General features: G+C 44.3%; 1 protein-coding gene across 1 annotated transcript in view; it reads left to right on the top strand.

Annotated features, from left to right (window-relative positions):
- Positions 1–535: 535 nt before the first annotated feature.
- Positions 536–26,051, top strand: part of LOC139403908 (mothers against decapentaplegic homolog 3) — a 58,915-nt gene continuing 33,399 nt past the window's right edge. The window contains exons 1-3 of the mRNA XM_071147103.1: positions 536–1,443; positions 22,683–22,876; positions 23,749–23,883. Coding sequence (XP_071003204.1) covers positions 1,241–1,443; positions 22,683–22,876; positions 23,749–23,883 — 532 coding nt within the window. The 5' untranslated portion in view covers positions 536–1,240. The remainder of the gene's footprint in view (positions 1,444–22,682; positions 22,877–23,748; positions 23,884–26,051) is intronic.

Raw genomic sequence — 26,051 nt, forward strand, 5'->3', positions numbered from 1 at the left:
GTGCTACTATTTCCTTTTTGCAAATATTTCTTAGTGTTTAACTTTGCATTATTTGGAAATGGCTTGTAAGTGGGCATCTCACAGTAACAGTCTACACCTTTTGTATTCGGCATGTGTGACAAATACAATTGAATTTGACTGCCACAGTCTTGTAGCAATCACAGTTTTAGGATTGTGTTCTAAGAAGAGGAAACGATGACAGGTACTTCAGTGGTGTGTTGTGTGGATTCTGTCCAATAATCTGGAACACATTGGCAGTGGACCCCTTCAAAAAGTTTCCCAAATGGTAAGACAAGAGCAAAGCCTCTCCTGAGTTCTGGACTCAAATATTGTTTATGTTATTTTTTTCTGATAACGAGCAGAGATTACACACTTTATGCAATATGCACAAGCTTGCTGTGTACGATGTCAGTTCTCATTGATGAAAGGAACCTTGTGATCTTCTATAGGCCTCTATGTTTTATTAAGTGATGGTGCTGCATGCATTGTGGAATGTTACATAATGTATCAGACTTGAGCGTTGTGTGGAGTTTTTATCACAACTCTTGGCAATTGGTATGGGTTGGGACCAGGGACTGGGACCGAGCCGGTGGGGCAGGGCTGGTGGGGCAGGCCTGGGCGAAAGGCAGGGCCCGTGCAATGCAGATGCAGCACATTTTGGTCAGCTGCAGCCTACGGGCTTTCACAGATCTACTTTGCAGTCTGAATGGGGAGTCTACGGAGGGTAGTCGTCCTGCGTTTACATTTGAAGCAGATTTTTTAGTAGACTTCAGACGGAGCCTACGAAGGCGGATGACTATGAACTTGGCCAAACTTCGTTGATAATCACACGTATACCAACGCGTAGGAGGCCATATTACATATATTTTTTTTAATTCAAAATCCTTAGTCCAAAATGACGAATGTTCTTTGGTTTTCACCTACGGCTTTAATTTAGGCGAGGATGAAGAATGCATTTCGAATCGACTAGAGCGAACTACGTTTCGCCGCGGAGTGTTACTGATTTGAATCGTGTGCAACAGTGTAGTGGTGGAGTGGTGCGGTAATCGCTGAGCCAGTCTGTGCGCTAAAATTGGTAGCTACAAATGAACTTTGTTTGTGCAGCATATGTGTACATTTAACAAAGTCGTTGTTCAAGCGCCCACGTCATTTTGCCCTTTGGATAGCTTTACAAAATATTTACATCTGTATCTTGCGAAACCAAGGACCACAGTACTGGAAGGACTTTACTGACCTCAAGATGTCAATTCTGCCTTTTACTCCCCCCATTGTGAAAAGGCTTTTGGGTTGGAAAAAAGGCGAACAGAACGGACAAGAGGAGAAATGGTGTGAAAAAGCTGTGAAAAGCCTGGTGAAGAAGTTGAAGAAAACAGGGCAACTGGATGAATTGGAAAAAGCCATCACGACACAGAATATCAACACGAAATGTATTACCATACCAAGGTAGGCGACTAGAAACATACATTGCAATGTTTGCGCAAGAAATGGAATCGATTGAATGTGACAGTTTTCAAACACAAATCTGGCTAGGTAGTTAGGATGGACTTTCCAGTGGTAGCTTTCTCTTCCTCGCAAACAATTTGATATTGTAGCCATGGAATATTTCTCATTCAAGAATAGTTTGGCTTTTGGGGATCCTGCACAACCCATGGGTAGGTAACTAGCCAGCTAGCTAACTGAGCAAGTTATACAGTGAGCTGCCTCTTGTCTGCATCAGCAATCACAGTACAGTAAACATAGCTAGGTAGCAAATGTAGCTAGCTAGCGAGTGTTGAATGTTTTGAGGGTTGCCCGTGTTTCTTTTCAACAATAATCATTGCATGCCACTTTTGTTGCACCACGAATTCTAGTTCACTGTCCTAGCAGGCAAACTACACACTACCCTCGGTAGATATATTTATGATGCAGGAAACGAGGCGAATCTGCATAGTGGAATAGACAGCTGTTCAACTCTAAACACAAATGGGTGACGAAGTTATATAATTTGGCCTTAATCTGGGGCGCTTTCTACTAGGATGGTGCGTAGGCGAGACTGAATCATCGTTTTCGCCATGCAGTGCAATACATCCACTGCTGTCTTGACAGATTTCAACCCTTACACAGTAATGCCCGAACGTACTCTCCTTAAAAAACCATCAATTAGCCCTAGCCTAGTTCTGCATCCTTGTAAGCTTGTCATGTCACTATAATGCTGAAAAGCTAGCTTCTATTTACACCTCCTTGTCAGCTCAGTCAATGTGTTGTTTGTAAACTCATCCGTGTTTATTGTACAGAGAGCTTTCACATCCTTCAGTATACGGTATCGATGTTTGGTTTATTTGCAGCCACACTAGTATGTAATGCTTAAGTTTGGGTAACTTCTGTGACCCTACTGCTGTCACTGTTGGTATTTCAGAACCTCACAACAAAGCAGACCTGTGATTGGCTGAAACTTTCATGTTGTCCCATAAATTCCAGCAGTTAATCAATGAATCGGCCTTCAAAATCTCATCTCCACTTTTGTCTGACATGGACTGTTGGTTAGCAAGCTGCTGGGGCGGTGGTGTGGGCTGAAGTTGGGTATATTTAGCTAATCAGACACTCCCACATTCTTGTTTGACCATCACAAGTGTTGTGCATTCTTCAGTCAATTGAATATCCTCTTAGCCAGGCTTGTAGCGCTGAAGATATCTGGCCCGGAAGTATAATATGCTAATATCTCCCTAATACCCTGGCTGTAGTGCAAAAGCCCTTGTCACAGACCAGTGTCATATAGTCAATGCTGGGACTGGAATGGGGAAATCTGATCCAAGAGCAGTGCTTAGGGGGACTTCCTGCCCCTGAATAACGGCCCACATTGCCCGGGAGGTCTGTTCCTATTTATTCCCCTGTGGTGGGGCTGACAGCAGCTGCTTGCTCAGGCCTGTCAAGGTGGTCATGGGGGAGCTCTCCTGGCTAACACATGAATTCCCCAGCGCCTCATCATTACTATCCTCACAGCTGATGAGCTAGCTAAGCTATGGTAACTCACCAGACTCTCTGTACTGTGCTCCGGATTTCACTGAGTCACAGCTGGCTTGATAAAGCTGATGGTGGTGGATTTGTATGGAACGGTAACATGTGTAGCCTATAGGACAGGTGTTTGTGGGGAGACCCTAGTTGACGAATGATAATTAAAAAATGTCTGTAAAATGTTGGCATATTGTTACATTCAATTGAGAATTGAACTCCCAGTAAATAGGCATACTTTGAATAATTTACTGTGAACAGTGGTTATTACCCGTTTAGGCTTTCTGTTTTTAGAGTAGGGCTGTTCATGCCAGATTGGCCAAAAATAAATATATTTATGATGTTTTGGATCCTTCTGAGATGAAATCCATAGATGGGTCCATTGAGGGAAGTCTATACACGGGATTCCCCAGTAACACATCAGATAAAGGTACTCACTGATCTAGACCCCAAATCCTAAACCCGAGGAAGTTGAGCAACCGTCCTACCAGATCGAGACCCCAAATCCTAAACCTGAGGAAGTTGAGCAACCGACCTACCAGATCGAGACCCCAAATCCTAAACCTGAGGAAGTTGCGCAACTGACCTACCAGATCGAGACCCCAAATCCTAAACCTGAGGAAGTTGAGCAACTGACCTACCAGATCGAGACCCCAAATCCTAAACCTGAGGAAGTTGCGCAACTGACCTACCAGATCGAGACCCCAAATCCTAAACCTGAGGAAGTTGAGCAACTGACCTACCAGATTGAGACCCCAAATCCTAAACCTGAGGAAGTTGAGCAACCGACCTACCAGATCGAGACCCCAAATCCTAAACCCGAGGAAGTTGAGCAACTGACCTACCAGATCGAGACCCCAAATCCTAAACCTGAGGAAGTTGCGCAACTGACCTACCAGATCGAGACCCCAAATCCTAAACCTGAGGAAGTTGCGCAACTGACCTACCAGATCGAGACCCCAAATCCTAAACCTGAGGAAGTTGAGCAACTGACCTACCAGATCGAGACCCCAAATCCTAAACCTGAGGAAGTTGAGCAACTGACCTGATCTAAATGAAGCACAATTATTTCATATTGAAACAGGAGCTGTGTTAAACACTAAAGCCTCGGTGCCCGGTGTGGATTTAGAGGCCCTGGGTTGTTAGATAACATTTCAAATGGGTTTAACAGCAGCAATCTCCTCTAAGAAGCTGTGTAATCAGAGAGAGTTCTAGCCTATAGCTGGCCTAGTGGGTCATAGAGCAGTTTTAGGCCTCATGATTATTTTTTCCCTCCTGATTGTCTGAATACAAAACATCGAAATTATGATTTGTTTGTTTGGAAACCAGTAGTCTTATTTCCTGTTACATTTTTATTTTCTGAAATGTTGCGCAACAAATGGCTTTGTTTTCTACCCAGAGTTTGTCTTATTTTGTGGTGCAAAGCTATTGCTCGGCATGCTTCTTGGCGCCTCTACACTTTTGTGGTTTTGGACAGTCATTTTCTTTTGCTTTTTAAATAATGGGTAGTTCTGAGAAACTAAGGCTCTGGGCCAAATTCATGTCTTAGTCATTCTGCAGTGTGTACTTATGGCTTTGTGATGCCTCACACTCACACTCTCTCGCCTGAGCAATGCGGATGGCACTGGCAGGAACTTCGGTATGAGAGGCCTGCTTAGAGGCCCACTTCCGCCTAAAACAAACATTCTCACATCTGTCAAGTCATTTTAGAGTGACTTTCTCAGAGCCAGTGGAGGCGGCTGTTAAGTGACGGAGCCTGCTCTGTTTGAGTGGGGAGAAGACTAATGTTCTCTCCCTGTCCTTTTAAATGTGCTTTAGTGAACTGGAGGCTAGGTGTGGCCTTCCTAAAGCAAAATGGGACAACACTATAGTTTTCATGGGAGTCTCCCCTTTCCATAGTGGGGTCATATTAGTTTGTATCTCAAACGATCTGGACGCTACAGACAGAGGTTGGCACATCGACGGTACCGACGTCAGACGAGTCCGTAGCTTGTGGGGTTCTTAGAGCAAAACGGAGAACACCATGGTGTTAGTGAGAGGCTAGGTCCCTGCTAGGTCGTCATTGTAAATAAGAATTTGTTCTTAACTGACTTGCCTAGTTAAATAAAGGTTAAATAAAAAATAAATAAAATCAACAGTTTTAAGGATTAGGAGGAAGACACTTGCAGAGTCAATTCCATATCAGCGGCTGTCAATACATTAAAATAGAATGGAATTGACAATCCTACTTGAAAATTAGGAGCCAATTGTCGATTAGTTTCATGAGTTGAGTGTATTTTAACTGGTCTTCCCTCTTGACCCGTCCAAAACTCTAGGTCTTTACTGTGGAGCAGAGCTGAGAGAGCAGAACTGTAACAGACGGCACAGCATTGTCTCTCTCACTCTTGGTTCGGGGCCAGGACCCGGGAGCAGCAGTCTGTCTTGTCCACACACGTCCCTTTGGCTGCAGGGCTGCAGGCTGGTGCCACCGACTCACACGGCAGCATGTTTGAGCAGGAGAAAGACAGTCCCTGATTTTGTGTCTGGATTAAGGGCCATTCTGTGACTTTGGTTAATATGCCTTATTTATTTACTGTGGTATTGTTTGGGTAAAGAGTGTTGAGTATTGTTTCTTAACCTGGTATGGAAGTCAAAATTCTGCTATTGTGACAACACTAAGGGAGAGGAAGCGTGGAGAGAGAAACGGAAGCAGGAAGAACAGAGGGAGGAACTTGAGCTGATAACAAAATAATTAACAGATTGGTGTCCCCACCACAAGTGGTCTACAGTGCTGTTGTACAGCAATAGAAGCGTGGGTGATGGTGTCTATTAGATAAAGCATGTCATGATGAATAAACTGGCCTAGTTGCGATTTAGAAAATATTTGAGAATGCATTATACCACCGAAGTGACCTACAGTGAAATCTCAACTATGTACACACGCACTAGAGGTCGACCGATTATGATTTTTCAACGTCGATACCGATTATTGGAGGACCATAAAAGCCGATACTGATTAATCGGACGATTTTATTTATTTGTAATAATGACAATTACAACAATACTGAATGAACACATATTTTAACATAATACATCAATAAAATCAATTTAGCCTCAAATAAATAATGAAACATGTTCAATTTGGTTTAAATAATGCAAAAACAAAGTGTTGGAGAAGAAAGTAAAAGTGCAGTATGTTCCATGTAAAATATGTTCCATGTAAGAAAGCTAACGTTTCAGTTCCTCGCTCAGAACATGAGAACATATGAAAGCTGGTGGTTCCTTTTAACATGAGTCTTCAATATTCCCAGGTAAGAAGTTTTAGGTTGTAGTTATTATAGGAATAATAGGACTATTTCCCTCTATACCATCTGTATTTCATTATCCTTTGACTATTGGATGTTCTTATAGGCACTTTTGTATTGCCAGTGTAACAGTATAGCTTCCGTCCCTCTCCTCGCTCCTCCCTGGGCTCGAACCAGCAACACAACGACAATTAGCGCCCGCTAACTAGCTAGCCATTTCACTTCGGTTACACAAGCCTCATCTTGGGAGTTGATAGGCTTGAAGTCATAAACAGCGCAATGCTTGACGCACAACGAAGAGCTGCTGGCAAAACGCACGAAAGTGCTGTTTGAATTAATGTTTACGCGCCTGCTTCTGCCTACCACCGCTCAGTCAGATACTTGTATGCTCAGTCAGATTATATGCAACGCATGACACGCTAGATAATATCTAGAAATATCATCAACCATGTGTAGTTAACTAGTGATTATGATTGATTGTTTTTTATAATATAAGTTTAATGCTAGCTAGCAACTTACCTTGGCTTACTGCATTCACATAACAGGCAGCCTCCTTGTGGAGTGCAACGAGAAAGAGGCAGGTTGTTATTGCGTTGGACTAGTTAAGGTTGCAAGATTGGATCCCCCGAGCTGACAAGGTGAAAATCTGTCGTTCTGCCCCTGAACAAGGCAGTTAACCCACTGTTCCTAGGCCATCATTGTAAATAAGAATTTGTTCTTAACTGACTTGCCTAGTTAAATAAAGATTAAATAAAGGTGTAAAAAAATAAAGAAATAAATCTGCGCCCAAAAATACCGATTTCCGACTGTTATGAAAACTTGAAATTGGCCCTGATTAATCGGTCGACCTCTAACACGCACACACCAAGGTTGTTATAGTAAATATTTAACTGAAATTAAATTATTATCCCCGTTTGGAAAAACTCGAACTACAATTAAGCTATTAACTTTTACTCCAAAAACGAATAAAGCTAAAATATAAACCATCATGAATTATGTTAATCTTAAAGAAAACTGTTCTCAAAATCTGTGGTTTTCAAGCTGCTGAATCTGGTGGGTAAATGCAGCCAGGAGATGGAGACGTTTCAAAAAGGCCTCGCTTGTGTATCACTGTTCCGGGGCGCCGCTGCTCCGGGGCGCCGCTGCTCCGGGGCGCCGCTAGCTAACGTGGAAAAACATAGAAGATGTTAGCTACCTAGACAAACACGTACTACTACAGTTGAAACTGTGGCTTCGGATCTTGACTTTTCGGGACTCCTCTTCCTGAACGCTAAAGGTCCCGAAGTTTCTGCTCATGTGCGGTACTCTACTTAACACCGTCTCTTCTCGTAGAGAACAGGCTGCTCTGGTGAATGGTGCTCCTTTAATGATGTGAGATCAAGGTCTGCCAGATCCCATAGTGATAGTACCATTTTTATTCATTTCTGTTATGAAGAATAATATTTGTGGGGTGCTTATATTTGTCCTGTTACACACAAGTGTGTTTTGGAAATGTGTTTCTGGCATATCCCAACTCCCCCTGAGAAACACCCACAGGGAATGGGGTCACGGCCTGGGTCAACGTTGTACAGCACCCTTGGAGCAATTAGGATTAATTACCTGGCTCAAGGGCACAGCGACAGATTTTTCACCTTGTTGGCTCCGGTATTTGAACCAGTGACCTTTCGGTTACTGGCCCAACGCTACCTGCCGCCCCTGCCAAATATAACTGCATAGTATAAAGTTACTGTAAGACAAGAAACACCACCTCATTTCTTATATTTCAGGATGTGGCCAAAACTAAAGTGTGCCACTAGGCAAAATATGTGCTTTGATTGAAACTAAAAACAGTTAGTCTTTGCTGCAGTTTAACACAATCTGATCTAAAATGTGCTCACAGTACCTCATTCAAAAATACACTGTATAGCTCAAGTTGATCTGAATGAATATTCTGAATGAATATGATTGAGATCACATGGTTAATATGCAGATGCTGCGTGGACATTTCACCGGTAAAACTTGAAGAATTATCATTCACGGTTTGACAGTGAGAAATGTGAAGCGAGAGTGACCACAGCAATGTGGGCATAAAGTAGACGTAAATAAACCCAGGGGTCTTCTGCTCTGGGGGACACGGGATCCGCAGCCTCTGAGACGACAAGTTAAAAAGCCTTGGATTGTCGTCAGCATGGGCGTCAGTTTCATTCCAATATATGTCACATTGAGCTTGGCGTTATCTTTTGAACTGCCCGCCCCCATTGGATTGTCGTCAGCGTGGGCGTCAGTTTTATTCCACTATATAAGTCACATTGAGCTTGGCGTTATCATTTGAACTGCCCGCCCCCAATGCAAGAAGTGACATCCTCCAAAATCACTATACAACACATGTCTCCTAGCCTCCCAGCATGCTTTCTGTCCCTAACACTAAATAATAGAAAATATTTTAAGACCAAACTAAAGCAAATCAGGTCTAAAAACGAACAGATTTATGAATTAAAATCTAAAAATGAACAGTAACCTTGGCGCACACAAGTAAAGTACTGAAAAATATATATATAAACACATCATGGAAAGTACTGATAAATACAAGCGCATCATGTAAAGTGTTGGTTTCATGAGCTGAAATAAAATCTCCCAGAAATTCTCACCATACGCTCAAAAACCTTATTTCTCTCAGATTCTGTACACATTTGTTTTACGTCCGTGTTAGTGAGCATTTCTCCTTTGCCAAGATAATCCATCCACCTGACAGATGTGGCCTATCAAGATAATCCATCCACCTGACAGATGTGGCCTATCAAGATCAATCCATCCACCTGACAGATGTGGCCTATCAAGATAATCCATCCACCTGGCAGATGTGGCCTATCAAGATAATCCATCCACCTGACAGATGTGGCCTATCAGGATCAATCATCCACCCGGACAGCTGATGAAACTGAGGAGTATTTCTGTCTGTAATTTAAAAAAAAAACTCATTCTGATTATCTGGGCCTGTCTCCCCAGTGGGTGGGCCTATGGCTGTGCCCCTGCCCAGTCATGTGGGCGGTAGGTAGCCTAGTGGTTAGAGTATTGGGCCAGTAACCAAAAGGTCAGCTCGGGGATTCGATCTAGCAACAAGGTAAAAATCTGTCGTTCTGCCCCTGAACAAGGCAGTTAATCCACTGTTCCCTGGTAGGCCGTCATTGTAAATAAGAATTTGTTCTTAACTGACATTAAATAAAAGTAAAATATATATATATTTTTTTTAATGTGACATACAGATCAATGTACACTGCTCAAAAAAATAAAGGGAACATTTAAACGACACAATGTAACTCCAAGTCAATCACACTTCGGTGAAATCAAACTGTCCACTTAGGAAGCAAATCAAATTTATTTATATAGCCCTTCGTACATCAGCTGATATCTCAAAGTGCTGTACAGAAACCCAGCCTAAAACCCCAAACAGCAAGCAATGCAGGTGTAGAAGCACGGTGGCTTGGAAAAACTCCCTAGAAAGGCCAAAACCTAGGAAGAAACCTAGAGAGGAACCAGGCTATGTGGGGTGGCCAGTCCTCTTCTGGCTGTGCCGGGTGGAGATTATAACAGAACATGGTCAAGATGTTCAAATGTTCATAAATGACCAGCATGGTCGAATAATAATAAGGCAGAACAGTTGAAAGAAACTGGAGCAGCAGCACGGCCAGGTGGACTGGTGACAGCAAGGAGTCATCATGTCAGGTAGTCCTGGGGCATGGTCCTAGGGCTCAGGTCCTCCGAGAGAGAGAAAGAGAGAATTAGAGAACGCACACTTAGATTCACACAGGACACCGAATAGGACAGGAGAAGTACTCCAGATATAACAAACTGACCCTATCCCCCCGACACATAAACTACTGCAGCATAAATACTGGAGGCTGAGACAGGAGGGGTCAGGAGACACTGTGGCCCCATCCGAGGACACCCCCGGACAGGGCCAAACAGGAAGGATAGCAACACTGATTGACAATACATTTCACATGCTGTTGTGCAAATGGAGTAGACAACAGGTGGAAATTATAGGCAATTAGCAAGACACCCCCAATAAAGGAGTGGTTCTGCAGGTGGGGACCACAGACCACTTCTCAGTTCCTATGCTTCCTGGCTGATGTTTTGGTCACTTTTGAATGCTGGCGGTGCTTTCACTCTAGTGGTAGCATGAGACGGAGTCTACAACCCAAACAAGTGGCTCAGGTAGTGCAGCTCATCCAGGATGGCACATCTATGCAAGCTGTGGCAAGAAGGTTTGCTGTGTCTGTCAGCGTAGTGTCCAGAGCATGGAGGCGCTACCAGGAGACAGGCCAGTACATCAGGAGACGTAGAGGAGGCCGTAGGAGGGCAACAACCCAGCAGCAGGACCGCTACCTCCGCCTTTGTGCAAGGAGGAGCACTGCCAGAGCCCTGCAAAATGACCTCCAGCAGGCCACAAATGTGCATGTGTCTGCTCAAACGGTCAGAAACAGACTTCATGAGGGTTGTATGAGGGCCCGACGTCCACAGGTGGGGGTTGTGCTTACAGCCCAACACCGTGCAGGACGTTTTTCATTTGCCAGAGAACACCAAGATTGGCAAATTCGCCACTGGCGCCCTGTGCTCTTCACAGATGAAAGCAGGTTCACACTGAGCACATGTGACAGACGTGACAGTCTGGAGACGCCGTGGAGAACGTTCTGCTGCCTGCAACATCCTCCAGCATGACCGGTTTGGCGGTGGGTCAGTCATGGTGTGGGGTGGCATTTCTTTGGGGGGGCCGCACAGCCCTCCATGTGCTCGCCAGAGGTAGCCTGACTGCCATTAGGTACCGAGATGAGATCCTCAGACCCCTTGTGAGACCATATGCTGGTGCGGTTGGCCCTGGGTTCCTCCTAATGCGAGACAATGCTAGACCTCACGTGGCTGGAGTGTGTCAGCAGTTCCTGCAAGAGGAAGGCATTGATGCTATGGACTGGCCCGCCCGTTCCCCAGACCTGAATCCAATTGAGCACATCTGGGACATCATGTCTCGCTCCATCCACCAACCACAGACTGTCCAGGAGATGCTTTAGTCCAGCTCTTGGAGGAGATCCCTCAGGAGACCATCCGCCACCTCATCAGGAGCATGCCCAGGCGTTGTAGAGAGGTCATACAGGCACGTGGAGGCCACACACACTACTGAGCCTCATTTTGACTTGTTTTAAGGACATTACATCAAAGTTGAATCCGCCTGTAGTGTGGTTTTCCACTTTAATTTTGAGTGGGACTCCAAATCCAGACCCTCCATGAGTTAATAAATTTGATTTCCATTGATACTTTTTGTGTGATTTTGTTGTCCAGCACATTCAACTATGTAAAGAAAAAAGTATTTAATAAGAATATTTAATTCATTCAGATCTAGGATGTGTTATTTTAGTGTTCCCTTTATTTATTTGAGCAGTGTATTTAAAGTGACTGATTTCCTTATATGAACGCTAACTCAGTAAAATGGTTGAAATTGAGTTTAATATTTTTGTTCAGTGTGGTGGTAGTCGTGGTTGTAGTCGTGGTGGTGATAGTCGTGGTTGTAGTCGTGGCCAATAGGACACAAAGCAGGCTTGTTGTCTGTGTGAAGAGTTAGTGTTCTTCTCCCCCACAGACAGATAGTGGTCAGGCCAAGGCAAAGCAGAGTAGAGCTTTCTCTCACTAATATAACCTAACTCCTGCCGCCTCCACACAGAGCAGCAGTTGCTAACCAAACAGCAGCCCACACCCTCCCCAAGGCCCCAGCAACCAGCCGCAGCACATTCCTCTGGGCTGACTAACCACGCCTCACACACACACACACACACTATAAGCCCCGCACACACTCAGCGCATGGAGGGAGCGTGGAGACCACGATTGGGGCACTCACACTTAATACCATGACCAGACCTGGCACAGCGCACACACACACACACACACACGCACAATACCCATGATGCCCTCTGCTTGGAAACACAGAAGCAGTCAACAAGCCAAAAATGCAGATGACCCGGTGCCCACATACACTGAGGAATCGTCACACAAACCCCTCCTGCTTCTGGATGAGGTACAGTGATGGTACACGCTGGAGCTACCAGGCAGAGCAGACCGGCAACACTGTGTCCCTCTGTACCCATCTGCCAAGACTACACACACACACACACACAGATGGAGACACACACAGAAGGAACAGAAAGAGAGATGTCTCAGACAGCAGTATCCACTTTCTGTCAGACAAATCAAACAATAGGGTTGAGCAGCCAGTGGTAATTACAACACAGACAGACAAACTCTCAGTGAACCAGTGTGTATCACATCACTAGAGAACAATACAGTCTGGACTGTGACTCAGGTACCTGCTTTAAAATGTGTGGGTGTGTGTGAGGAGGAGACATTGTGATGGCTCTGAGGGGTCTGTCCCAGACAGATTGAGATTAAACGCCTTTGTCGAGCGAGTCAACCAGAAAGTGTGTGTCTGTCTGTTTTAGTTAGTTTTTTAGTTGCAGTGCTCAGGCTAGTATCTCTGTCTGTTTGTTTTAGTTGCAGTGCTCAGGCTAGTGTTTCTGTCTGTTTGTTTTGTTTGTTTATAGTTGCAGTGCTCAGGCTAGTGTCTCTGTCTGTTTGTTTTAGTTGCAGTGCTCAGGCTTGTGTCTCTGTCTGTTTGTTTTAGTTTCAGTGCTCAGGCTAGTGTCTCTGTCTGTTTGTTTTAGTTGCAGTGCTCAGGCTTGTGTCTCTGTCTGTTTGTTTTAGTTGCAGTGCTCAGGCTAGTGTCTCTGTCTGTTTGTTTTAGTTGCAGTGCTCAGGCTTGTGTCTCTGTCTGTTTGTTTTAGTTGCAGTGCTCAGGCTTGTGTCTCTGTCTGTTTGTTTTAGTTGCAGTGCTCAGGCTTGTGTCTCTGTCTGTTTGTTTTAGTTGCAGTGCTCAGGCTTGTGTCTCTGTCTGTTTGTTTTAGTTGCAGTGCTCAGGCTTGTGTCTCTGTCTGTTTGTTTTAGTTGCAGTGCTCAGGCTTGTGTCTCTGTCTGTTTGTTTTAGTTGCAGTGCTCAGGCTAGTGTTTCTGTCTGTTTGTTTTTAGTTGCAGTGCTCAGGCTAGTGTCTGTCTGTTTGTTTTAGTTGCAGTGCTCAGACCAGTCTCCTTGTCCGTTTGTTTTTAGTTGCAGTGCTCAGGCTAGTGTGTCTGTCAGTTTGTTTTTAGCTGCAGTGCTCAGGCTAGTGTTTCCTTGGCAATATTAGGTTAAGCATTAAGCAAAGGCCCTAAAGCAACATCCAGGGTGGTCTGCAATACCTTTTATCGGTTGAAATCAAATGAAGCACAACGTATTTTGGTCCAGGCTAGTTCCTCCCTGCCTATCTAATGGTTGAACCTATTTAACTTTCAGTTAGTATTTCATCTTGGCTGAATGAACATTAGCCTTTTCCCCGTGTGTTTGATGTTGGTGTTGAGACCACCCCAGACGCAGGCAGGCACACACACATTGTCTCTGCTCCAGCTGTGCTCACTGAAACAGGATGTGTTTGCCTGCTGTTTTGAGCTGAGGGGAAGAGAGGAAATATCTAACTAGCTAGCAGGTGAATGACTGGCAGGGCAGGTGCACCCTTAGGATTTCCCCCAGACATGGAAGCTGTAAAGGTAGAGTTCAGGAAGTGTGTGGTATCATTTAGGGCTGCCCCCCCCCCCCCCCCATGTTTTGCTTGCTGATGCAGTGTCATTTACCAGGTTACCACTGTCTGCTTCCAGTCAGATTGGACACTTTGGCTGGCCACAAGCTTTTATGATGGGGCACACAATGCTTGGAGGGTGGAGAGGAGGAGAGGGGAAGTAGTCGGGCCAGGGTGGACAGACGGAGGGGGGGGGGGGGGGCAGCAGACACTCTGAGCCGCCCTGATCTATTGAGACAGTCTGTCATTCTTTTACCCCCTTTTGTCCTGCTCTCTCTCTCTCTCTGCTCTCTCTCTCTCTCTGCTCTCTCTCTCCCTGCTCTCTCTCTCTCCCTGCTCTCTCTCTCTCTCCCTTCTCTCTCCTCTCTCCTCTCTCCTTTCTCCTCTCTCCTCTCTCTTATATTTATATATATTTCTGCATGAGGACATGGCCATTCTGTTATTGTAGATCAGTCTCTGTAGTTTAAAAAAACCTCTGAGTGCCTGGGCAGTACGGTACACAGTGTCATTCTCATGGTTCTCTCTCTGTGTCTCTGTCTCTCATATATTTCTGCATGAGGACATGGCCATTCTGTTATTGTAGATCAGTGTCTGTAGTTTATGGACATTAGAGACAGGCAAGGTAGTCTTTGTTGTGTTGCTCGACTGTAGTTAGTCATTATGAGGGAGCAGAAATAGAATGTTTAGTTTAACTAGATTCTATATCAAAGCATAGCCTATAGGCTAGACCAACCAGGATTAGGATTATTAGTGAATAAACTGTCAATCATTTAAATATCTTAAATAAGTACAACGATGTAGCCTGGTGGATGTTTTTCTACCAGTCCAACTTCCTTTTGACTCACTGTAGCAGTGTGCTGAGTGAGTTAAAGAATTCCGTGGCCAAAGTTTTGGCCTTGGTCCACAGAGGGGTGTGTGTGTGTTCAGAAGCGCTTGGAGCACAGAACCGTAGCCAGTGTGTGACTGTTCGTGCTTCAAAGTGTTTGTTTTGCCCCCTCAGATTAGTGCAGCTCAGCCTGGGCCAGTCAGAGTCTCTGATCTGAGGCAGACACACACACACACCCCACCAACCCCTTAAATCTGAGAACCCCCTCTCACACAACCCCTAACCCCTCCACCCCTGCAACAGCAGCTGTACCAACCCACAAATCTGGGCCCTTTCTTCTCCATACTACACAAACATAGACAACACACACAACAGCAGGCGATGTGGGTGAGGCAGGGGGATTTAGGGTGCAGGTCTCCCATCTCCTCCAGGGTTGTGAGGGGGCTCCGGGTCAGTCTCTGTTGGAGAGCCACAGTACCCTCCACCCAGTTCCCCCCAAAGCAAATTCAACTTCTAACCCTTTCCACATCAGTTCAACACCTCCATTTAAATGTCCACATTGTTAACAGATTTCTCTTTGTCACACTTTATTCAAATGCCTGGATGCATTCTGCAAACGGTGGAACAGGCTACATCTGATAACACAACAACTGAATGGCAGTGGCCAACTACTGTAGCTATCTAGACAGCTGACCTCTGTAACTAGCAGGCAAGCTAGCAAGCAAAGCTGAAGGGATCGCAAACCGGTTAGAGTAACTCTAGCCAATGCAACTTTTGTTGGCCCAGGACCCGTCTTTTCAATGCTGCCTTCGTATTCTGATAGCTGAAGTTGCATGTAAGTGTCGGGTGTATAGCGAACTATACTGTAATGCCGCATAGGCCTAGTTGAATGGAATCAGGACTGAGGATGAACATGAGTAACCATGCTCCATTAGCTAGGTCTAGCTGCATGGAATCAGGACTGGGGATAAACATGAGTAACCATGCTCCATTAGCTAGGTCTAGCTGAATGGAATCAGGACTGGGGATAAACATGAGTAACCATGCTCCATTAGCTAGGTCTAGCTGCATGGAATCAGGACTGGGGATAAACATGAGTAACCATGCTCCATTTAGCTAGGTCTAGCTGAATGGAATCAGGACTGGGGATAAACATGAGTAACCATGCTCCATTAGCTAGGCCTAGTGACTCACCGCTTCTCACTAGTTTTCCCCCTAGATACACTCTAGAAGGTCATGTACTTGTTTACCCACTTTCTGTCACCGAAATGATATTATTTTTGTACATGGCCTGTTCAGTGTGGGATTGCTGAGAGTGTCATTCAGTGTAACTTGCCTCAGTCACACAGCCACACCTAGGGCCTGGCTGTTCTGCTGGCCTGGGTCCCATGGAGGGCTTGGACTCCGGATCCTTCCTGAACCCATTTGGTGTTTTCCATTCCCCAGCACCCGATCCATCTTTCATGTCTTGTCAAGAGTGCTCGCCCACCGGCACCGGCAGGGCATACCGGGTCAAAGCCATTCCTCCACTGCCATCCTGGAACATATTTGAAACACAACGCGCTCCACATACTCATAAAGCATATTTGAAGAGTGCGAGGTCGTCTGGGGCCTGGTATGGCCCCTCCAACAACATGGTAGTCGCTCGGGGACGGTGGCATGTTATGAATGGCTGGGGGTTGTTCTGGGCAACGTTTCACTCACTTCTATCGCTGTGGTAAATGTCTTGAACAGTGACTCAGCGGCTGTATGTGAAGTTGTTGGCGTTTTTGCCTAGGGCTTGTTGTATGGTCCCTTCCTTCCTCCCTCCCTGGACTGTGCTAGTGGAATCCCTCACGTTAGAACAGCACATTGAGTCTGAATCTGTGTGTCTTGTGTTTCCTGGACCTGAGTTGGTCCAGACCAGAAAGCTGTTGCGGGGGTTCAGTGACGAGAGTAGGGTCCCAGTGAAGGGCTGAGTCAGGGAATGAGAATGGGCAATTCCAAGGTAACGGAATTACGCAGAGACTCCGATTTTTCCATTTAAAATGTATGCCAAACAAAAACTATTGATTTTTCAAAGTTTAACAAACCATACAATTCTATGCACAAAGACTACTTTTAACAATTACCATAGTAAATAAAACTAAAAACATTTACTGGAAATTACGGTAAAATCTCTCCTGGTTTATTCTGTGACCAAAGTTGTATCTGCACAGTTCTGCTGTAAATGTGGTTTTGCCACACACCGTAATAGTTTTGGTGAATAGGATGTTTTTGTCTGTTCCATGTTCAGTGTCAACCCCCAGCCTAAACCCCAAAGGAATACACCCACTGTAGAGCATGGGCCTGAGACGCAGTTACATCACCTCAGCCCAGTCTGTACACACACACACACCAACCAAACAAACCTGGGTTCAAATACTAGTTCTATTACTTTTCAATACATTTCAAAACAATTATTCAGATAACTAAAGGTTATCTAGTTAATTTTATGTTTAAAAATAAACTAGTTGTTGAATATTGGAATGTATTTGATACACTTTTTGAAAATACTACACTGACTCAAATCCACGCCCAAGCCTGACCTTTAATCCATAACCCTACAACTATACCGAACTCCTAAACCTACCTGTATCCCATAACCCTACAACTATACCGAACTCCTAAACCTACCTGTATCCCATAACCCTACAACTATACCGAACTCCTAAACCTACCTGTATCCCATAACCTTTAACCCATAACCCTACAACTATACCGAACTCCTAAACCTACCTGTATCCCATAACCTTAATTATAACCCAACAACTATACCGAACTCCTAAACCTACCTGTATCCCATAGCCTTAATTATAACCCAACAACTATACCGAACTCCTAAACCTACCTGTATCCCATAGCCTTAATTATAACCCTAAAACTATACCAAACTCCTAAACCTACCTGTATCCCATAACCTTTAACCCATAACCCTACAACTATACCGAACTCCTAAACCTACCTGTATCCCATAGCCTTAATTATAACCCTAATTTGAACCTTAAATGTAACCCCTAAGCCTAAAATAGCATTTTTCCTCGTGGACTGGAAAAATGTCCCTACTTACCCAAATTTTTCCTTGTTTTACTATCCTTGTGAGGACTTCTGGTACCTACAAGGATAGTTAAACACAGAACACTAGAGAGTGAGCTGAGCTAACCCAGCCCCCCATTAACCTTAATTCTTTATGATGGCCACAGGACTCACTGATGTGCAAAGCCCCAGGAAATGGCTGCTCGTTTACGGGCTGTGGCAACAGCAACCCACTGACTCCTTTTCAGCCAATTGGGGCTCATAAAAGGGGACCTTGCCCTGTGCCATGCGCTGTGGGAAATACCTTTTTTGTTTAATAAGAACCGGAGGATGTGTTTGAGTAGGACCGAGAGCTCGTCGGGATACAGAACTGAATGCTCTCTGTGACAATGTGACTTCTGATTAGGGACGGTATGTTATAGATTTTCTGCTGGTGGACACACACACACACACACACACACACACAGGTTTTTATGGTTTAATTATTTAGTTTGGTTTAAGGCAACATTGTTGAATCCCAACCCCCCCCCCACACACACACACACACCTGTCCTCCACCACCACACACAGGGGGATTCTGCTTGTAACGACTTCCCCTTTCTCAAAATGCCAAGACAGTGAAAAGCTGCTATGAAATATTAAAGGCCCTGATGTTTTTCCCTCTGGAGGCACAGTAGTTGGCTGAGACTAACACACACGCGCTCAGTCTGGCTGAGTACCACTGAAGGCTCCTCCAATCACATTACAGCATGGAGTGTTGGTACGGTGAGGTCACTGGTTAGACTCCTCGTTGCTCCGCTGAGACTCTCCTGCAGGCTTCTAAAGAGCTTAGAGGGGGACCAGATTGAACCCTAACAGGGATAAAAATAGAGGTCGACCGATTTATGATTTTTCAACGCCGATACCGATTATTGGAGGACCAAAAAAAGCCACTAACGATTAATTGGCATATTTTTTAAAATATATTTTAAAATATATATATATATATTTGTTGTAATGACCAATAAACACATATTTTAACTTTAATATAATACATCAATAAAATCAATTTAGTCTCAAATAAATAATGAAACATGTTCAATTTGGTTTAAATAATGCAAAAACAGTGTTGGAGAAGAAAGTAAAATTGCAATATGTCCCATGTAAGAAAGCTAACGTTTCAGTTCCTCGCTCAGAACATGAGAACATATGAATGCTGGTGGTTCCTTTTAACATGAGTCTTCAATATTCCCAGGTAAGAAGTTTTAGGTTGTAGTTATTATTGGACTATTTCTCTCTATACCATTTGTATTTCATTAACCTTTGACTATTGGATGTTCTTATAGGCACTTTAGTATTGCCAGTGTAACAGTATAGCTTCCGTCCCTCTCCTCGCCCCTACCTGGGCTCGAACCAGCAACACAATGACAACATCCACCACATCGAAGCAGCGTTACCCATGTAGAGCAAGGGAAACAACCACCCCAAGGCTCAGAGCGAGTGAAGTTTGAAACGCTATTAGCGTGCGCTAACTAGCCAGCCATTTCACTTCGGTCACACCAGCCTCATCTCGGGAGTTGATAGGCTTGAAGTCATAAACAGTGCAATGCTTGACGCGTAACGAAGAGCTGCTGGCAAAACGCAGGAAAGTGCTGTTTGAATGAATGTTTACGCGCCTGCTTCTGCCTACCACCGCTCAGTCAGATACTTAGATACTTGTATGCTTGTATGCTCAGTCAGATTATATGCAACGCAGGACACGCTAGATAATATCTAGTAATATCATCAACCATGTGTAGTTAACTAGTGATTATGATTGATTGTTTTTTATAAGATATGTTTAATGCTAGCTAGCAACTTACCTTGGCTTACTGCATTTGCGTAACAGGCAGTCTCCTTGTGGAGTGCAACAAGAGAGAGGCAGGTCGTTATTGCGTTGGACTAGTTAACTGTAAGGTTGCAAGATTGGATCCCCCGAGCTGACAAGGTGAAAATCTCTTTCTGCCCCTGAACAAGGCAGTTAACCCACTGTTCCTAGGCTGTCATTGAAAATAAGAATGTGTTCTTAACTGACTTGCCTAGTTAAATAAAGGTGTAAAAAGAAATTTTAAAAACGGCAAATCGGCGCCCAAAAATACCGATTTCCGATTGTAATGAATACTTGAAATCGGCCCTAATTAATCGGCCATTCAGATTAATCGGTCGACCTCTACTCCATACATCTTGTCAAATATAGAGAACTGATGGTGTATACTGGTTGTTGGAATGTCATAGGGTACTTGGGTGTCTTTTTGAAAAAAGAAATGGATTCTTCATGTCTTACTCATTTGTAGGAAGTAGTTTGGTCCAAATTGGATGTTGGGTATTATATTTACTGAATATGACCTAAATCCTATAAATTCAAATGGCCAATTTGGTTGCAATCAGTTAGCTGAATTTTTCTGCGATTTTTAAAATGTCAACAAAATGTTTCAGGAATGGCATTTTGTTTCTAACTCCAGAAACTATTTCAGACCAATCTGAGATGGTGGGTGTCATGGCTGGCTGAAATGACCTGATGACCTCATGGTTTACTTTGGACCGTCAGCAGGATGAGATCTCTTTACCAAGATGGTAATAATTCACTTCAGAATTTTGACCATGTAATTGTAACCAGAGAATTAATAGTGAAGTTACAAAAACAAGGTGAAATTCAGTCGTGAGGAATCGGCTGCACGTTTTCTAACCCCCACCACAAGTTCTCCTACTAATAACAAGCTGAAAGCCATGCGTAGCTTCTCCTTTTACACTTCCTGTCTCTAAGTTGGTGATATCATTGCCACTTATTATTATTAGACTTAAAAACCCTTCTCACACAGCTCTGACCCATGACAGTAAGGGGTTGTATTAATTAAACCAAACAGTCACAAGCTGTGGTGTGACTGCTGTTGTAGTTTGATTTTATACGCTGTGAAGACGTCTTTCTGACTGTCTGAAATTCTACGAAGGAACAGTTTTAATTCCATTGGTAATGGTTTGAATGTTTACACGGTTATAGTGGAATCATTTTTGTTCAGTTCAATTCAAGAGTGCAGGCTGTTTCCCCTACATGTACCCTGGCTCAGTGGTCTACATGTTTCATTGGCAACAGATGGCCATGGGGAGAAACCCTGTCACTACTGTAACCTAGTAACTGGTCTTCTGTGGCCTAGACAGCCTCCCTCTGCTACTGGGATCCTACATCAGGGTGCATCAGAATGAGACAGAGCAACATGAGCCTATTTAATATAGTCAGCCCAGGGATGGGCAACTGCACCACTGTATGTCCATAATGACCATCGTTATGTTTGGAGGAAAAAGGGGGAGGCTTGCAAGTCGAAGAACACCATCCCAACCCGTGAAGCACGGAGGTGGCAACATCATGTTGTGGGGGTGCTTTGCTGTAGGAGGGACTGGTGCACTTCACAAAATAGGTGGCGTCATGAGGAAGGAAAATTATGTGGATATATTGAAGCAACATCTCAAGACATCAGTCAGGAAGTTTAAGCTTGGTCGCAAATGGGTCTTCCAAATGGACAATGACCCCAAGCATACTTCCAAAGTTGTGGCAAAATGGCTTAAGGACAACAAAGTCAAGGTATTGGAGTGGCCATTACAAAGCCCTGACCTCAATCCCATAGAAACATTTTGGGCAGAACTGAAAAGGTGTGTGCGAGCAAGGAGGCCTACAAACCTGACTCGGTTACACCAGCTCTGTCAGGAGGAATGGGCCAAAATTTTTACCCAACTTATTGTGGGAAGCTTGTGGAAGGCTACCCGAAACGTTTGACCCAAGTTAAACAATTTAAAGGCAATGCTAACAAATACTAATTGAGTATTTGAGGGAGGCTGTCTAGGCCACAGAAGACCAGTTACTGGGTTACAGTAGTATATAGAGAACTGATAGTGAGTATATTGAGTGTATTTAAACTAATGACCCACTGGGAATGTGATGAAAGAAATAAAAGATGGAAGAAATCATTCTCCTTTCTATTATTCTGACATTTCACATTCTTAAAATGAAGTGGGGATCCTAACTGACCTAAAATAGGGGATTTTTACTGGGATTAAATGTCAGGAATTGTGAAAAACTGAGTTTAAATGTATTTGGCTAAGGTGTGTGTAAACTTCAGACTTCAACTGTATGTACTACATTACTAAAAGTATGTGGAAACCTTCTAGATCAACATCTCATTCCAAAATCATGGGCATTAATATGGAGTTGTTCCCCCCCCTTTGCTGCTGTAATAGCCTCCACTCCTCTGGGACGGCTTTCCACTAGATGTTGGTACGTTGCTGCAGGGACTTACTTCCATTCAGCCACAAGCATTAGTGAGGTCGGGCACTGATGTTGGGCGATTAGTCGGTGTTCCAATTAATCTCAAAGGTGTTCGATGGGGTTGAGGTCAGGGTTCTGTGCAGGCCAGTCAAGTTCTTCCAGATTCGTCCGTCGCACTGCCAGATGGTGAAGCTTGCTCCAGAGTCCAATGGCGGTGAGCTTTACACCACTCCAGCTGTCGCTTGGCATTGCTCATGGTGATCTTAGACTTGTGCGCGGTTGCTCGGCCATGGAAAATGGAAACACATTTCATGTAGTGTATAAAATTGCACACTCTTCTCTCCGGATCAATGGTAGAATGTATATAATTGCAGGTGGGTGGGGGGGGCTTTAAAGTGTTTTAGCTCGCAAGGTGAAATGTTTTTGCCTATACTCAGTGTATGGGGTGTGATCTCTGTACACTCGCAGTCGTGAGATTGTGAACTTACCTTTTTGGAGTTGGCCTGCTTGGCCATTTTTAAGAACGGCAAACTATTCAAACAACGTGCCAAAAGGCAAAACAGTTTATGAACTTTCTAACTCCAAAGCAGTAACAACAAAACAAACCTCTCTGTCTCTGCCAGGTCTCTGGATGGACGGTTACAGGTGTCCCACAGGAAGGGCCTCCCGCACGTCATCTACTGCCGCTTGTGGCGCTGGCCGGACCTGCAGTCCCACCACGAGCTGCGGGCCGTGGAGCTCTGTGAGTACGCCTTCCACACCAAGAAGGATGAGGTGTGTGTCAACCCCTACCACTACCAGAGGGTGGAGACGCCAGGTACGGACAACTGTCCCCTTTCATTAAAAACCACCAGAGGTTCAATGAGCTTCACCTCAGTAGCATGTATTGCACATCTTGTAAATGTATTGGCTCTGTGACTACTGGTTTGACAGGTGTGAGAGGCTCAGCCTCAACTGTCATTTGTGAAAACATAAAAGAGCTATCTATAACTTTTGTGTTAGAGAAACAATGCATTGTATTTGTGTTCTTTGTGTTTCTGTCTGTGTGTGATGTCTAATTGTGTTCTTTGTGTTTCTGTCTGTGTGTGATACATGTCTAATTGTGTTCTTTGTGTTTCTGTCTGTGTGTGATACATGTCTAATTGTGTTTCTGTCTGTGTGTGATACATGTCTAATTGTGTTTCTGTCTGTGTGTGATACATGTCTAATTGTGTTCTTTGTGTTTCTGTCTGTGTGTGATACATGTCTAATTGTGTTTCTGTCTGTGTGTGATACATGTCTAATTGTGTTTCTGTCTGTGTGTGATACATGTCTAATTGTGTTTCTGTCTGTGTGTGATACATGTCTAATTGTGTTCTTTGTGTTTCTGTCTGTGTGTGATACATGTCTAATTGTGTTTCTGTCTGTGTGTGATACATGTCTAATTGTGTTTCTGTCTGTGTGTGATACATGTCTAATTGTGTTCTTTGTGTTTCTGTCTGTGTGTGATACATGTCTAATTGTGTTTCTGTCTGTGTGTGATACATGTCTAATTGTGTTCTTTGTGTTTCTGTCTGTGATACATGTCTACTTGTGTTCTTTGTGTTTCTGTCTGTGATACATGTCTACTTGTGTTCTTTGTGTTTCTGTCTGTGATACATGTCTAATTGTGTTTCTGTGTGTGATACATGTCTACTTGTGTGTCTGCAGTGCTGCCTCCTGTGCTGGTTCCCAGACACACAGAGATCCCCAGTGAGTTTCCTCCTCTGGACGACTACAGCCACTCCATCCCAGAGAACACCAACTTCCCCGCCGGCATCGAGCCACAGAGCAACTACATACCAGGTGACATATCAGTCGTATAACTAGTGAGACCAGTCTACATACCAGGTGACATATCAGTCGTATAACTAGTGAGACCAGTCTACATACCAGGTGACATATCAGTCATATAACTAGTGAGACCAGTCTACATACCAGGTGACATATCAGTCATATTACTGGTGAGATAAGTCTATATATCAGTCATATAACTAGTGAGACAAGTCTACATACCAGGTGACATATCAGTCGTATAACTAGTGAGACCAGTCTACATACCAGGTGATATATCAGTCATATAACTAGTGAGACAAGTCTCTATATCAGTCATATAACTAGTGAGACCAGTATACATACCAGGTGAAATATCAGTCATATAACTAGTGAGACCAGTCTACATACCAGGTGATATATCAGTCATATAACTAGTGAGACAAGTCTCTATATCAGTCATATAACTAGTGAGACCAGTCTACACACCAGGTGACATATCAGTCATATTACTGGTGATACAAGTCTACATACCAGGTGACATATCAGTCATATAACTAGTGAGACCAGTCTACATACCAGGTGACATATCAGTCATATAACTAGTGAGACAAGTCTCTATATCAGTCATATAACTAGTGAGACCAGTCTACATACCAGGTGATATATCAGTCATATAACTAGTGAGACAAGTCTACATACCAGGTGACATATCAGTCGTATAACTAGTGAGACCAGTCTACATACCAGGTGACATATCAGTCATATAACTAGTGAGGCCAGTCTACATACCAGGTGATATATCAGTCATATAACTAGTGAGACAAGTCTATATATCAGTCATATAACTAGTGAGACAAGTCTATATATCAGTCATATAACTAGTGAGACAAGTCTATATATCAGTCATATAACTAGTGAGACCAGTCTACATACCAGGTGACATATCAGTCCTATAACTAGTGAGACAAGTCTACATACCAGGTGACATATCAGTTGTATTACTAGTGAGACCAGTGGTAAAGGAGGTGAAACTAGTCCTCACACAGACTCCTAGAGCAGGTGAGACCAGTCAGGATTTATGAAGCATGTTATAGAACAGTCTTACAGTGGACGAGACTGGTCTAAGTGAGACACGTTTAAAATGAGTGGAAGGTCGTGAGAAAAGTCTTAAAGCAAGTTAAAATCCCATTCAAGCGGACAAGACAGGTGAGTAGGGGAGACTGGCCAAGAGTTTGCAATGCATGACCTTGTTTCACACAGCTCAGTGTCTGGGATTTGGTCTTGTCTGCCCACTCTCACACAGTCTAGTTGTGACAGACGAGGGTTTTTATCCGGTCACTTTTCCTTCAGTTCTCCTCCTGGCTTCTCAGTGAGGTTGGGTGACAGCCACTGCCCCTCTAGCACCTCTGTTTTCTCTAGCCCCCTTTCCTTCTAGCCACATAGACCCCTCTCCTTCCTTCACAGTGAGTTTGGGTGACGGCCACCTAGACCCCTCTCCTTCCTTCGCAGTGAGTTTGGGTGACGGCCACCTAGAGCCCTCTCCTTCCTTCACAGTGGGTTTGGGTGACGGCCACCTAGACCCCTCTCCTTCCTTCACAATGAGTTTGGGTGACGGCCACCTAGACCCCTCTCCTTCCTTCACAGTGAGTTTGGGTGACGGCCACATAGACCCCTCTCCTTCCTTCACAGTGGGTTTGGGAGACGGCCACCTAGACCCCTCTCCTTCCTTCACAGTGGGTTTGGGTGACGGCCACCTAGACCCCTCTCCTTCCTTCACAGTGAGTTTGGGAGACGGACACCTAGAGCCCTCTCCTTCCTTCACAGTGAGTTTGGTTGACGGCCACTTAGACCCCTCTCCTTCCTTCTCAGTGAGTTTGGGAGACGGCCACCTAAACCCCTGCCTTCAGACAGACTCTAGCAGAGGTGTGAGCTACATCAGCAGACCGGATGAACAGTTGCCAAACACACACACACACACACTCGAGTCCAGAGGAGGTGGGCAGTGTCTGCGGTGGCTTGATAGGCCGTCTGAAGCAGACACTGCCTCTCGGAGACCAGACCAGCACATGATCTGTTACTACCTCTGGAGGACAAGTTGACCCCCTGTTACAGGGGGGTCAGTCAATACATTAAGCCTGTCGGGAGTAGAACCAACTCAGTCAATACATTCATCCTGTCAGGAGTAGAACCAACTCAGT

The sequence above is a fragment of the Oncorhynchus clarkii genome, unplaced genomic scaffold (genome assembly GCF_045791955.1).
Source record: "Oncorhynchus clarkii lewisi isolate Uvic-CL-2024 unplaced genomic scaffold, UVic_Ocla_1.0 unplaced_contig_12638_pilon_pilon, whole genome shotgun sequence".
In the NCBI taxonomy this organism is placed as follows: Eukaryota; Metazoa; Chordata; class Actinopteri; order Salmoniformes; family Salmonidae; genus Oncorhynchus; species Oncorhynchus clarkii.